The following is a 15,545-nucleotide window of genomic DNA, read 5'->3' as shown; positions in this document are numbered from 1 at the left end:
CCTGAAAATCGAATCGAATCCCTTCCCTTACATGCCACCCCTTAACAACGACCCTACCTTGCTACGAGCGGGCTCGTTTAGTCGATCAAAAGTTACGAGCTCATCTTAGATTGGACATTAAATGGACACTAAAATATTTTCCATCTGCACGCAGCTCTCAGCCCAAAAAAAAGAAAAAAAAGACAAGAAAAAATGTAACAAAATGAGAGACCAACCCCAAACCGAGGAACAAGCGAAATAAATGTCATGAAACAACTCATTGACAGGCACATAAGGACACTGGTTTTATGGGCCACAGATATGACCAAAATATATGATTACCATGTGTCCAGCAACATGCAAGCTCGTAAATAGGCATTTTCTCCGCTTTAGTTCTCATGGACATGGGACATGGGCCATGGACAACCATACCCCTCCCAATCAGTAACTCCATCTTGTGTTTTCCCCGACCTTTGTTGCTCGTCCGTTGGCTTGGGTTATTTAGCAAGTGATCCAGGTGGGACTTGGAAATGTCACAGTATTGCAAACAGTCATAAAAATCAAAATAGAATGAAACTTATGCGTGATGTTTCAATTTTTTCCCATTGAATTTTTTGTGCCTTTCCCTCTTTTACATTTTTATGCGGCATTACTAATGAGGAATAAAAATGAACGTGCCATTTTCACGAGTTTTAAATTCGATACCTGGTTGGTTTGAAAAACTGCAAGAGAACAGACTGACTAAATTTCCTCATCAAATGTTATAGGCCAATACCTTCTTGTATCGCGTGTTAAGGATCTGCAAAAACATTAACTTGGCTTTCGAGTGAAGTGAATGATGCCCCACAGTTGGTCGAATGGGCAGAGCTTTATTTTGGCAATAGATATATATAAAAACACGAGAGTGGTTTTAAAAGTTTCCGTAAAAAAAAATATCGTTTATTACTTCTGAACGATTTGTAATCAAACATAATGTGATGGATTGTTGAATTGGCTGAAGTTTTCTAAACGATTGTTTTTCTTGTAGTTCCCCAAATCGTCACAATGAAAAATATTGGCAAAAGCGACAAAGAGTATGTGTTCTAAAACTTTTGGAGCGACTCTCGAATAGGAAGATATGTCCGTTTGTAGATACACACATTCCACATTTGTGCAGTACGACCTCTGGAGCGTATGCTGATTTCATCTCATCTCATTCGGGTGTTACGTGAGCTGATTACGTTAGTCACGCGCGATTGCCAAGCAGAGGGAGGAGGAATAACAGAAGGAGAAAAGGCCAGTGCCTGACCAATCCGTGCTCGGCTCCTTAGCATCAAAGGCAAAGTGAAATTGTGCCAACTTGCCACTTGATGAGAAATTCATTCGGTGCGGCATTTTATGACTTTCGACGTTGGCAATGGAGTCGCAGCCGGAGTTCAACTAAATGATTTTGCATTATTTGTCTGATTTCACACACATACACACACACAAACACACAAACACACACACATACATGTATATACTCCCTCCAACTTGTACCGTTTCTTTTCCTTCTTACTTTCTCTCACTTTGTGGTGTGCGGCACTTGGCCTGGATCCAGGTTCGGCCATAAAAAGTCAATGCATGCGAAATGTTTTCGTGACACGCTCAAACTAGTTAAACTCCATGTCCAAGTAGAAGACCCAGTCTAAGTTCAGGTTTAGGTTCAGGGTCCGGTCCAGAGTAGAGTTGGTTTTTTTTATTTGTTTATTCATCGAATGGGGCGCAAAAATCGTAAAAATTATGTTGATGACTCATCAGTAAATGGCATTTCTTTTATTGTGGATGCCCTTGTCACCTATGGAACAAGGACAGATGGGAAGTGGGAATCCTCAATTATGATGATTCCAATTCTATCAGACAAACGCTCCTTGGCATATGAAACGAGTTGAGGGTTCAGTGTGCAGACTATGAATGAGTTTCTGTTTGTATTATTAATGATTACTCCGCTCGAAGTATTTCGCTGATTGTCAGTGCCCCCTCTACAAAACTTTGGAATCATAGTTGAGGTCGGCCTGGAGTTCACTGAAAATCTAATATAAGCGATCGTTGTCAATATTAGCTTTTTTGTAGAAAACATTCATACATACATATGTGCTTTTCCAGGGAACGGATTTTGAGCCATTTTCGAACAGGATTTAAGTGCGTTCTGATTGGAACCTACGATCTATACGGTACCACTAAGAGAACAAATGTGAGTGCGTGTGTGTCTGTGGGCATAGGTATTTTGTCTTCACTATCATTGGCCATTACACAAACAAAGGTTTAAATCTTGATGTCCTTAAGGATTATGTTAAGTGGAGCTAAAAAATAATGTTATTGTATGTATTTAAAAATTTATACATTTGTTTCCCACACTTACGTAGACTGCTGATATCCAGGAAGACCTCGAAGTCATTTAATTCATAAAGATTTAATATTTTTTGTTCCTCGTAATTTTCAGTATCTTCGCCGTTCTTGTCCCCCTCTTTAGAAGGCACAGACACTGAGGAATCATCATTACATTCCTCAGCATCGACGCGGGTGCGACTGACAACAGCACTTTTCTTATATTTTCGCCGCATATAGCGTTCCAGATCAATGTCATTGGATTTCGGCAGACGCTCTGTTAAAGATTTCTTTGTATGTAAAACGTTAGGCAAGTGGGAAGAGCGCCGTGACCCAATAGGCCGCACACGTTGTTCGCGTTCCGGTTCTGAGTTTTGCTCCATTGTTCGGATTTTCTTCTCCAGGCGGTTAGCCGTCTTTAAGTCATTCCAATCGACGGCCATGTCACGCTCCATGATCAAACACACCTTTTGACAAGCAGTACTTACTTTCTTCTTTCCATCTTTTAGCTTTGACTGTATTATTTTCTCGATCTCTCTCTCTGTGAAGGAATAATTGGATGCCTCCTTGATAGCTTTCTGCTTCTCCTCAATGATGGCTAGTTGTGGCAGGGGACAAGCTTCCCTTTGGCATGCACCTATCCACACATCAAACTCGTGCTGAGTCACTGGCTGATTGGACACGACATCCATTTGACTGTACACATACTGTCCGGCGTTCCGCAATTTCAAAATAAAACTCGTGTTTTGAGAGCCCAGACGATACTCTCGTTTCGAATGCTCCAAGCCGACAATCTGCGATATGCGGTAAACCTGATTCATATGAATACCTGGCAGGCCTACATTGACTCTTACAAAGCAATTTGTAATTGTTTCCCCGAATATTGGTTTGTCTAAAAAGCTTTCGAGCTGGCTACGTGTCAGCACAGCCCGCCTAAGTTCATTAAGCGTAGAGACCAGACGATGCTCCTGGGCCACTTCATAGTCACTGCTGCTCGAATCGTCGGAGTAGATATCAGTTGCCTTCAGTTTCACCTTCCTTAGGGGTACTTGCTGGGGTGTCTCGATTTTCATCTTTGACTTTTCTGGGGCTTGCTTCGTCATCAATTTATTATACCGCATTGCTTTCAGGCGTCCAAAGGCGTTCTCCCGCTGGTTCCCAGCACGCTGCTCGTCCAGGCTAAGGCGTCGCACCTTTGAGCGCTGTTTTATATCAACCTCTGTCGAATAGGGCTCCTTAGATGACTTCATGTCCAAGTGGGATTGGAAGCTCCAATCGCGATTTAAATCGTCTTGGCCCACATTAGCATGACAAATCTCGTTTTCTCGAGATAGCGCATTCAAATTCTGCCATCGATTCCGTTCTGTACCGTCGCTCAGTTGCTGTTCATTAAATCCACCCCTAAATGGCTCCAATTGAACTTCGGGGCTTTGATTATCGATGATCTCCCCATCCTCCAAAGCTTCGGCTTTAATAATAAGTCGCCTTCGTTTTTTTATATTGCTTAAGTCAGACATCGCGTCAGCTAAATTGACCAACTTATGGAAAATAATAAATTTGATTTGTCTACGTATATTTTTTCTAGGGGATTTAATTTTTTTGAATGTCAAACTTACTTGGTCGAACGTTTTTCTCCAAGCACACTTAAAGCAAACCAAGAAATATTGAAATTTCAAAAACTTACAAATGTTCTCTCCCATTCTAGGTATCTACAGCAAGCTTGGCCAAATGGAGTGGTACGCCACCCCACAAAACGACCGAAAAGGGGAGAATGAGATTGAAACTGGCCACAATTTTACGTTTGCCTAGCCGTGAACACGTTCAACATGAACGGCGATTAGTTGCATTTGTTTACGAGTATGGATTTCGGATTTGTCTCCGGCCAGCCGGCGGCTCTACTTGCTCGCTGATCCTGCTCCTGGTACGGCACGCCCGTCGTAATGGCGGAGGCAGCCGTAACTTATTGCATCGTGGCGTGCGAGTGGCCAACTGCAAAGAGGGGATGTGGTTCAATTTAGTTTTGTCCAGCTCAATTGAGTTCAGTCCAGTCAGGTGTGGAGGAAGTGAGGGACTCGATATGGATGTGATTTTGTTTTCTTTGCAAGTTTATCCACATTGTAAAGTAGACATTATGTTGATGTGCTTGTGTCCTTTCCTTCTCATATCGCACTTGGGACATCTGTAGACGACGATGGCAATGCTTTGGGACGCGACACTAGCAATAATATCCCTGAAATTATTTTCAGTTACTCGGACTTGGGCTTTGTTTTATTGTTATTGTTTCGTTGGTGTCGTTACCAATGCTTCGTTTCCGTGACTCTCACGCAGATTCAATCCCATTCCCCCACAGTGACCGGAGCGGGCGGACCATTAGTGGAAAGATGTTCAAAGTTATTACTTGCCATATCTCCTTTCTCCACTTGCAATTATACACTTATGTACTTGCGGTGGACAGTGTGTTTATGCTTGTGCTTGTGTTTGCGTTTGTGTGATTGTCGCATATTGGCATTCCGAACTAATGGCTTCACTAACTATTGTAACCGTTGTCTGTAATGGCATTCTTTTCGGGCATCACGCGCATCCTACTGCCTCCGTCCCATTCCCTTCGACGTGGCCATTGGTCATGGGCATCCTGTCATTGTCACTGTGAGGGATTGAATAGATACAGGATCGGTTCCGTGCTCACCCTTTGTCATTGGATGCATTTAGGTAATTAAAAGGAAAGCTTTCCTCTAATATTAAATGTGTTAGACCAAAAAGTCGACCTGCAACGACAACCAACCACCTCGTTTCGGTTTTGCGGTTGAAGAACAACACAACAGCAAAAAAAATAAGAAGCAAAATCGTACAAATTTATTGTTAATAGAAAAAAAGGATCAAATCGAATGCTTGGGACGTACACAAGGACATTAACCCAAATGCTGACAATACCCTCTTATTGCCGATGCCTATCGTCTGTATCCCGTCTCTGTATCTGGGGCTATGGTCAAACGAATGTTACCCGTTTGGGAGACTGGACACTCGTAAACATCTCGAATCATGCGATATCGAAAAATAATCTCGCAACGGAAATGGCATATTTAAAAGGCGAAAGGATTGGCTTTGCGATTTAACTTATAAGATGAGACACAACTAAAGCCAATGCCCAGGAGTGCCTCGGCAACACTTTTGGGGGATTTTTAGTGTTTATTGCCTTAGATTAGTTTGTTTATTGTAATCCTCGTTATAAATTAAGGAAAACTTGTGCTTAAAAACTCATTGGCAGTAACAGAAGGGTTGCGAGCGAAGTCGTCTTGTCCAGGTCTTGGTGCTGTTCCTAGCCGCGGTCCCTGTCCTTGTCTTGGTGGTGATGCCGGTTTGGTTTCGTACTTGGCCATATTAATTTGCCGCATATTTCCCCAAAAGCGTCGAGCGAACTTAGCGAGATAATTGCTGCAAATGGTTTACGACCGCAGTCCGATAAATGCGAGAGCAAGCAATTTAATTTACTTACATATTTGAATTGAATTTCAGTTTCACATTAAGAACTAACTCACTGTGTACTCGGATGTTCATATCCAGGTGAATATAACGATTGGATTCAGGACAGTTTTGTATACAAAACTTTAAGGTTGCAGTGAAGTCAATTTTATGCAAATTCAATCAAAACATTCTAGTTCATTATGATTCGCAATGAAATGACAGCTGCAGTCTATGTATGGAGGTTTCACTAAATTAGGAAAAGCCAACATATTCTACGTAATACGTACGTACTCATATTTTGTAATATTCAAACTAAATGACAGATAAAAACGACAAAACCAAACAACAGCTGTGGTTGCTCGTTCGATTCGTTTCGCCAGTCGCTAGGACGATATTCAGATTGGGTTAGGAACAGGGAACAGCGGTTGCTCAGGAGCCAAACGAAAAAGGACAAAAAATAATAATAACAGTGCCGAACACCGAGTCCTCACATCAACTTGGAAATACCCTGCACCAAGTAGCAAATTACTTATTTCAAAGTTTGTAAATGGAACTCTGTGTCTGGTTGATGTAATCTGTACGAATACGAGCAGATCCCCATTTGCATGTATGAATGCATACAACTTGTAGGCTTGAGCCATGTTATCACTACAGGGTACTGAAAGAAGCCAGAGAACTTCAGTCAGGTGACTCAGGTGGGTTCATTTTGTGGGAGGAGACGAGTGAAGTGGCCAATTTTTGGTGACGCTTGCATAACATTTTAGGCAAAATGACAAAACCCCATTAAGAATTACATTTGTACGTTCCCGTTCGCGTTACGAGTAATTTTCCCTTTTTCTGCGGATTTTGTATTCCATTTCCATTTCTATTCCGATTCCTTTTACGTGCTGTTTGTTTTTGGCAAGGTTTCTGCAACAAGAGAGCGCGCGTCTAATTGCATTTTAAAATTGCGACACCATAAAATGTGCTTACGGTATAAATAATTATAACGGCATTTGTCGCAACAAACATTGCTTGAAGCGAGCAACTCGAATCCCCCAGAGTGGCAATGATTTTGGGTGTCAGTATAGAGGTACACAGATGGAAAAGCAAAGGATGGAGAAGCGACAAAGGACTTCCATGGCTTTCGGTTATTGTCGCATCTCTTGGATATTGCATGAGCCATGCCCCGCAACTCCCTTCTAGCAATAACCATTTCCCAACAAAGACAATCGCAGCCAAGGCAAGCAAAGGCAAGGCAAGCGTCATGCGATTAACGTGAGTTGCATATTTTAGCTAATTTTCTAATTAAAATGGTATTTATGCATTTTTCAGTTGGTAGAATTAAACATTTGGCGTTGAAGGAGCTCAGGACGACAAGATCCAAGTTTTCAGTATGACTGGTTGATGACATTAACTCCATGGCTGGGTACCGAATATTTTTATGGACTTCTCCGGGCCGACCCGCCCTCAGACGTCGTTTTAACAAAAATGTCCAAACTTTAGCAAACTCTCTTATTCATATGGGTGTATTGTGAGAAAGTTTTCATGTTAATATCTGAAATTAATTGAAGACAATTTCTTTAGTAAGAGCTATCTTGCAAAAATATACTTTGGTGTTATTTTAAAATTTTTTTTTTGAGCACAATAAATAAATAAGATAATAATAGGGTTCCGGCTTTTGAATGATTCGGCATAGCTCGATCCCTTCTATAGTAATTAAAAGTTGTAATGGGGGTCCGGATACCCCGGATTTGAATATATTGAATACGCTTTTGCCCTCTGGGTACATTGTATAAAAATAAAACACCCTTTAGATGATTTGTAACTAATTTTATTAATCGAAAATGTTTCTTATTGCTATAGGTTGATTAGTCGCCATTTTCGATATACAAGTTAAAGATCGTCAAGTTTATTCCAATCACTAAATAATATGACGAATTCTACAATTTCATAAACTCGTGAAATTGGTTTCTTTTTGAAACTAAACCTCAATCCGCTTCTGTGGTGCTCCTTCAAGTGCCACAATCTAATGCAATGCACTTGTTTTATTTTAATGGAAATCTGTTTAGCTTCGTTACTGTCCACTTGACAAGGATAACGCAGGATTCTATTTGAAGTCGCATAAATTTTGTGTCCTGCTTCCACGCAAGTCAGAAAAATGCAAGCTGAGACTAAGTTAGTGTCCTGCGCCTGGCATCCTTGTGTCCCCTCGGTGGCGCAACTTACACTTTATTTATATGCTTCCTTATTTATTTTGTCACTTCGCAATGATTTTGAAGTTTCGCAGACAAAGAAAATGGCATTTGGGCATACTAAGTGCCGGGTTGTAATTGGTGGGATCACATCTCGAATTATCTCTTTTGTGCTCTTAAATTTATGATGAAAACTCAGCGAATTGCAGTTTTTCATTTAATCAAGTTGTTGCTTGCCATTGCAACATGCTACGCTCCGAATTCAATAAACTTAAGGAGCACATGCTGGCATGATTCCGATTTGTGTGAGTACGCTCCTATGCTAACTTTAGAGACACACCTTCTCCCATCCTGACTCCCTCTATGCCTCTATGTCCTACCAATTCAATGTTCCCTTACAGCCCCATTGAACGAGATAACTGTCGTATTTTTAGCGATGTGTGTCCTGTCGCCGGCGACAGATTTTTCTAATGTCTCCATTCGAAGCCTTTGGCCAGGCAATTAAATAAGCATGCGAATGTCATACATAGGCAGTGGAGTGAACTGGGTGGAGCCTGGCAATAATTGTGTTCCGCGTGCCAAAATGGAAATAAAAGAAGTATCATGTGTGGGCGGAGTGTCGTCATAAATTCAACGACAAACACGATTTGAAATGAAATATGTCTTATGATTATTAGACAAAAGGTTATCCGTATGATACGGTTATTCCGTGGCGAATTCAGGATGGGCTCAAGGGATAATTATTAACATTTGTGCTATTCTGGGCAAACAATTAAAGGCGAGAGCAATTCGCGCTGAAGAGAGACTGACACAAATAGGATTCACATGGGCGGACGGGTTGGGAGAGATTTGGGTCTAGTGGGGTCTCACAGTGCGAAGAACACATGTGCAATTGCCGCTTGCCTTAATGGGCCATAAATAACCAGGACAACAATGAGGCGACTGCAGCACAGCCTCCTCAACACTTCTCTGCCTCATTCACTTTTCTTTACTTTCTTTTTTTTTTGTTCCTCTGCTCATTGCCCGTCAGGACACATGAAATTATTGCACGTCGACGTGTGCATCGCCAGCAGCCAATCGGTGTGCGTGTCTGGGCTCCTGTCGTGTCCTGTCCTGTTGGTCTGCGCTTTATATTGTGCATGTTTATATGTATATATGTATGTATGTATGTATGTTCTACATGTGCATGTCCTTCGTCATTCATCAAAGCTGTGTGCGGTTGCGGCTTAGGGGTGGAAAGCCATCCCAAATGTGGAAATGTGACGACCACTTTTTGATTTATTGTCAATTGCGAAGAAACATAAAATTCTGCCAATAAAAACAGCACCCTCCTCCCTCCCTCTCTCCACTCACCAGCGCTTTCGCTGATGCTTCTGCTAAAGGATAATGTGCTGCGCTTGTTTTAATTGAATATAAATCTTGTCAATTTACGTCGCAACCAGACACATCCTGATCCTGCAAGTTTTGTTTGCTTTTATATATGATTTTTATTATTTTTGTGTTCATCCAAAATTGTAAATTACTTCCGCGCGACCTTTTGTTGAATATCCTTTTTTTCCTCGCTCAGTAATAAAAGGTGTTGTGTACTTGGTAGGACGCAAAAAAAAGGAAGACCAAAATATTCGTAGATCCGGCGACAAACATCCGCCACCTTTTTCTGTCTTCTAGTCCCTTTTGGTTTGTCCTTTTTGCAATAATACAGAAAAAATCTACATATAAATAAACATTCAAACAGGAGCAAAAAACATTATATTAAAACACTCTGTATGCTAAACTCTAGATATGCCCATTACACTTATAAATGTCCTACACAACGTATTCACCTTAATATCCGCACTGGGTAGAGTTGGATATATGATGACCAAATGCTTCGACATTGAAGATAAAATTGAACGACTATAAAGACTTTACAAAGATGTATGATGTTGAGTTTTGAAACACCCTTTTAAAGGGTATCGAAATCGTCGAATATGAGGCTTTTCATGCTAAATACATTTTCATCCTCTTGGAATTATTTATATGCGTTTACAATGTACGTAAGTGCTTTCATACCTTAAACTATAGAACAGTGCATTATATAAAATTCAAGCAGACATACAAGTCGTATCCTTTTCGCCAACCTAAATCGGTGGCCTCCTCATCACAAATCAGTGCTAAAAATCATTTAAACGATTTCTATAAGAACAAAGTAAAATTGTCTCTTTTGATTTGTTTGCCCTTGATGGGAGCGTACTGTGGATATATTTCACTAAAGAGCCGTTTTGTTGGCCGCTTTTTTCCGTAGTGTCCGCCTTGGAGCCGATCACATTTACTGTCCGGGGTTTGGGTAAAATGATTTCATGTGAAGCGGTGATTATTTTCACCTAAAATGTGCATCTCCTCCATGCTCCCCCTTTGAAGTTGCTACAAGGATATTTATGGGCTTTGAGCGTGTTCGGCTCACGCGCACTTTCCAATGTTTTGCAGTGTCTTTGGATCTGAGTCCACTTGTATTTATGTCTTCGTCTATAAATCCATGACTTCAGCTCACACACACATACACATTTACCCACTAACACATACATGCATATGTACATGCACGCGTCTTCATGTCAAATCGTAGATTTATAATTTTCGGTTGCGTCGTCGTCGTCGTCGCCGGATGCAAGTTGCAAGTCCAAAAGGACACAAAAAACTAGAGAATCAGGGTTCGAATCGGTTCTGGCCTGTCAAATTCCATGAATTATGATTTTTGATTGAAGTTGAGTTATTGCAATTCAATTTATTATAAATGCGGTTGCCACGAACCTTGTGACCTCCCTGTCCTAAGCCTCCCCTATTCCCCCGGTTAGCTCCTTATACTTCTCTGGCATCGCCTGCACAGGACGTTGAACTATGAGCTCTTGGCGTGGCCGAATTTCTGCCAGTATTCCGACTCCCAGTGTGTGTGTGTCTGTGTGTATGCCGGTTTCGACACTTTTCCTAAATTTATTGCCGATTATTTTTACATTTCCTTTTTCAATTTTTGCAACCCTTCACCCCTTCGCTGCCTGAGCGGGGAAGAGAGTTCTTTTGGCGCTACTGCAATTATTTTTAACGTTTTTGTTGATTTTTCATTGATTATTCTGAGCTTCGTTGGTTAAGCAAAAGGTTCATTCCGCACATACATATATAAATTTTCTTTAGTGACCTTCAAATCTTTCTCATTTAAAGTCCTTTTTTTGAACAATGGCTTAGACTCGAATGCATGAAATATTTTTAAATCGCCACAGCTACATATGTATTTTTCATAGGTATATAGGTGACATTTAATGGCATAAATAAATTGTTTTACCCAATGAAAATTACAAAGAGATAGTTATGCTTTGCTTTCAAATGTCAAAAATTATTAAAAGAAAAAAAAACAACTAGTAATGTAATCGTTAAAAAATATTATATCTAATTACTTTTGACGTTCTTGGCCACTTATTAAATTCAAAATTCTTTTATTGTATCTCATTACACTACACTAATACAACCGACAAAATTGTTCTTTAAAGGAAGTTATTCGCAATTTGGAGGGGCCAAAAATAAAGTTTATTTATTTAAAGAAAATTCGTTCATTTTTGATTGCTTTAAAAATAATCTTTTATAAACGATTGTCTCAAACTCACTTGCTTTTCTTTCAAATTCAGAAAAATAATATCGAACTTCACACTCCGAACATTCTGAAAAGTTTCATCAGTGTAATTTGTAATGGACACGGGACTTCACCCAACGTTTTTTTACACCTTTTGTTTCAAACTCATCTTCCGATTCAGTATTTAAAGTTCATCAACATAAATTGTATTTTTGACCAAAAATGAGTGTTCTCGTTCGGTTATTGGAGGGTTCGTTGATATGAGGTTAACTTTTTCGTAAAACACCGTTGGTTCGAAAAGATCGTTCGCTTATGGAATAATTTTTTTAATTTAGAAATGAAAAACTCTTGAATAATGTAGGATATATGAAATGTTTGTGAAAGTTTGACTTCACTTTATTTTTGCTAGCTGTACGACATTTCACAGGGGTAAAGAGACCCATATGTACATACATATGTATGTCCGGATGGACTTAAGACTTAAATTAAGAATCTTACGATTACTTTTCCCTTGTCAATTTGTGCGTTTCAAAAGCAAAACACAAATCTTTTTTGTCAACTTTGCCCTTTGATTTGTATACTTAAAAATCTGGTCGAATTTAGATATCCAAGAAAGCCCGGTTTGCTTTACTTAGCTCTTCGATCTGAAATTTGTTGAAAAAGTAAAGACCAAAACAGCACATGTTTGTAGAGAAAAACAAAAGGTTTGTTGACACAGATGTTTTTATTGAAATAATTAAAAATGTTTTTTTTACTTTATATGTATATAACTACATATATGTTATGGACACTGTCTCTAATCGATCTCTATAGTGCTACTTGAAATATAAATTTCATTTTGTAAATTCATTTAAGTTTACTTATTAAAAAAAAAAGTTATAACAATAACAATTTCTTGCAAAGAAAATAAGAAGGGAAAAGTAAAACTTTGCTTAAAATTTAAAAATAACTATATTAACTAATAAGAGGAGAAAAAGGAGGGAGGAAACCATTTGCTGGAGGTATATATAGAAAAGTTTTTATCTAAAATATAAAATATTATTGGAATACCCATATTGTTTTTAATATACAGATACTATATGTGTTAGTATGTTTCTTCGGATCTATTTGAAAACTGTTTATTAGCTGGCAGAAATGAATCAAGATTACAATTATGCCACCCATAATTGATTTCAACGTCTGCCAATGACTGTCCGTAACTGGGCTCTATCCACTGCGTAATCCTCCGCATATGGTGTTGGGCTGGTGCATAAATCAGAAATGGGCCACATGACTTGGACAGTTTTCCATACGCTAAAATGAGTTACTCGCTATTAAGGGAATATATTAGTCTAGCATTTGATTTAATTATTAAACGATGAAGTTCAAGTCGCGAAATGAACATGAAATGGGACTCCGACCCAGGCCGATTACATGTGGGCGATGTATAGAGCGCTGGAAGTAATCAAACTGGGGCCACCTCTTTTGAGCGTTAGACAACCGCATCATAGACAGACAAAGGCATCAACCATGGCTGGGGTTGTAGGGAGGCGGAGTCTCTGTAATTGCACCAACATGCATAATTCATATCAAATGACCATTTTAAAATCCTTTTATTTCGGTGCGTCACCCTCACACCAGACCCTTTCCGCAGTTCCAAAATATTTGAAATAATAATTCTTCGAGATAAATTACCCAAAAACAGGTGTGTGTGTGTGTGTGTGTGTGCTTCTCTAAATTGCCCTGGCCCCAGTGCTTGCCCCAACGCGAGACAATGACATAGAGCCACAGCCACAACTACAACTGGAGAGCAGAAGCAGAAACAGGAGGTGGCCATCACTCTGCTCACTACACTTATGTATGTCCTTGTCCCGTGCCGACTTTCCACCCATTTACTCTGCTGGCTTCCCAGCTTCGTCGGTCAGTCGAATGGCAAAACGGCGGATGGGCTTAAGTGTTCGGCTGGATGGTTGCTCGTCCTGTTCTCGTCCTGCGTTTGGCATTTAGCATCAGGAAATTATGCTGACTCTGCCAACTGGCGTCAGAGTGAGACTGGTCCTGGGACTGCGATTGCGATTGGGACTGGGCAATCAGCGGCTGCTGCAGATGTGCAGTCATGTCCATGTGCCTGCTACTGGTACCTGTTTCTCAGTGCAGCGCCTGCGCCCGTTCTGCTACTGTTCTCATTAAACACACACACACACACACACACACACAAACACATACACACGCACTAGGGCGGAGAGTCGGACGCCCGCTCTAATGAGTGCCAGGCCCCGCACAGGGCATATGTTGTCGTCCATTTTTGGTGGCATCCTAGCCAACGTTCCAGTTGATAGCCAGCCCAGTTGCCGGCTACTTCTGCTTCTGTGTCACATTTCTGGTTGCAAATTATGGCACATTTCAAACAGAACCACACACACTGGAAGAATATTCATTATACATATGTACATATGAGTGGCTTCTCGTTTTCATTTAGAAAATGAGAAGGCGATACGATATTGTTAATCTAGAAAGATGTGTGATCATGGCGTTCCAAAGTATCTTCGATATATTAAAGAGATATGTACATACATTACAACCCAGACCATATCCACAGACATACATATATGTATGTACCTACATATGTATTTTAATTGCTTTCAGTGTATTTTGCACATTGCGAAAAGTGCAGAGCATTGCAGCTGGAAAGAGAGCACGATAATCGCATAAAAGTTTACATTTATGATGCTTCGGCACAGAAGGTTCGGATAGGTGCAGGTCCCTGTTTCTATCCCCAACCCCAACTCGGATCCCGGGGCCGTGCTCTTGCCCAAGCCTAGCCAACACACACAAATACCCCACACCAACACAAACACCTCGGCCGTAAAACATTCGGCTGACGGCAGCACACAAAGACTGACAGACCCCACGACGGACGTACCAGCTATTTCAGAGGGGAGCGGAGGGTGAGTTAGTGGCCAGAGAGCCGGGCGGGGATGCGCCGGAGTCTAGGGGTAAATGTGCACCAACAACAACCAAGCAAAGAACACAAAAAGGCGCGAAAATCCATTCGCACATAAAATGCGCCACAGTGTGCATTATTTTAATGTCACTGATAAATCATTTTTATGTCGGTGCTAAATCAAAAGATGGACGAGCAAATGCTGTTTTTCAAGCTGGTGGTGGGGTCCAAGGGCACCGCTCTGCTGCGGCAAGGAGTAGATGGAAGCGAGTTGGATGCTTGGTGTCACACATGCACTAGGCAAAAAGGTGTGCCTGGTTTCGGATCGAGACCCAAGTGCGGCTGCATTCGTCCATTAAAATGCGCTCCGGAGTGTCCAAATTGTAAGCAAAGAGGTAAGGTGGCTTTGCCGTATCCCCTTTATTTATTATTAACACAAAAAATACCCAGAGGACGAATTGCAGTTTGTTTTTGCTGATCTCACAGCTCTTCGCTCTCCTAGCCTCAGTGGCCTCTGCTCATAATTCGTCGTTCTCATCGTCCCAGTGACTTTTACACCACTGCGGAAATTCAACGGCTTGTGGTTAAAACGAGTGCCGTAACCGTACGCCTTGACATTTTAGTTTGCCGGAACTTATGGCGCATGGGTTAGACTCAAAGTTCTAGCTAGTTATCATTTGTCTGTCAAAATTCATTAAATCAACTTATTCAATTCGATATTTGCTATCACTTTACAATCACACAGCACAGCATAACACTTCCCCAATCGAAGTCAAAGTACAAAATTAAAATTTTATTTGTAAGTACGTGGTTTTTCAAATTGAGGCTTCAATTTAAATAGTTGGCCAACTCCTTTGCAGTTCCAATCAACATGTTTCGCACACGACCCATTGAGGCAGTCGAGGAAGAGCTGCTAGGGAAGGAAGAAGTCCAGGCCAATATTGTTGTCTTTATTGCTCTCTGTGCAGTCATTCGCTTGGCTCCGTTCGTGTTGCGGAATACATAGTCCTAAATCGTTGTTACGAACTTATAAATAAACGACACTAACCAATCGAAAAAAAGA

The 15,545-nt window shown here is 40.7% G+C and overlaps 2 protein-coding genes and 1 long non-coding RNA gene across 3 annotated transcripts; 1 reads left to right on the top strand and 2 right to left on the bottom strand.

Moving 5' to 3' along the window:
- Positions 1–1,686: 1,686 nt before the first annotated feature.
- LOC6646704 (RNA polymerase-associated protein Rtf1) lies at positions 1,687–3,958 on the bottom strand. Its single transcript, XM_002069333.4, has 4 exons — positions 3,942–3,958; positions 2,360–3,863; positions 2,088–2,300; positions 1,687–2,030 (listed from the first exon to the last, which is right to left on the bottom strand). Exons 2-3 carry the CDS (start codon positions 3,840–3,842, stop codon positions 2,263–2,265), a joined length of 1,521 nt encoding a protein of 506 aa, XP_002069369.2. The 5' UTR covers positions 3,843–3,863; positions 3,942–3,958; the 3' UTR covers positions 1,687–2,030; positions 2,088–2,262.
- Positions 3,959–5,208: 1,250 nt separating this feature from the next.
- LOC124460275 lies at positions 5,209–6,104 on the bottom strand. Its single transcript, XR_006954197.1, has 3 exons — positions 6,075–6,104; positions 5,819–6,016; positions 5,209–5,757 (listed from the first exon to the last, which is right to left on the bottom strand). It is a non-coding gene; the product is annotated as an uncharacterized LOC124460275 (long non-coding RNA).
- A 9,074-nt stretch (positions 6,105–15,178) lies between these two features.
- Positions 15,179–15,545, top strand: LOC26529921. Its single transcript, XM_015177550.3, has 2 exons — positions 15,179–15,281; positions 15,343–15,545. Exon 2 carries the CDS (start codon positions 15,354–15,356, stop codon positions 15,486–15,488), a length of 135 nt encoding a protein of 44 aa, XP_015033036.1. The 5' UTR covers positions 15,179–15,281; positions 15,343–15,353; the 3' UTR covers positions 15,489–15,545.

The sequence above is a fragment of the Drosophila willistoni genome (assembly GCF_018902025.1).
Source record: "Drosophila willistoni isolate 14030-0811.24 chromosome 2R unlocalized genomic scaffold, UCI_dwil_1.1 Seg167, whole genome shotgun sequence".
NCBI lineage: Eukaryota > Metazoa > Arthropoda > Insecta > Diptera > Drosophilidae > Drosophila > Drosophila willistoni.
This window is presented reverse-complemented; position numbering and strand designations above follow the sequence as displayed.

Bases quoted from the DNA above. Each gene is read 5' to 3' on its own strand.
- LOC6646704 (XM_002069333.4), bottom strand. From the start codon at position 3,842: ATGTCTGACTTAAGCAATATAAAAAAACGAAGGCGACTTATTATTAAA. The intron at 2,301-2,359 runs GTAAGTGTGGGA...ATTATTTTTTAG, and splicing joins CCTGGATATCAGCAGTCTAC to CTCCACTTAACATAATCCTT.
- LOC26529921 (XM_015177550.3), top strand. From the start codon at position 15,354: ATGTTTCGCACACGACCCATTGAGGCAGTCGAGGAAGAGCTGCTAGGG.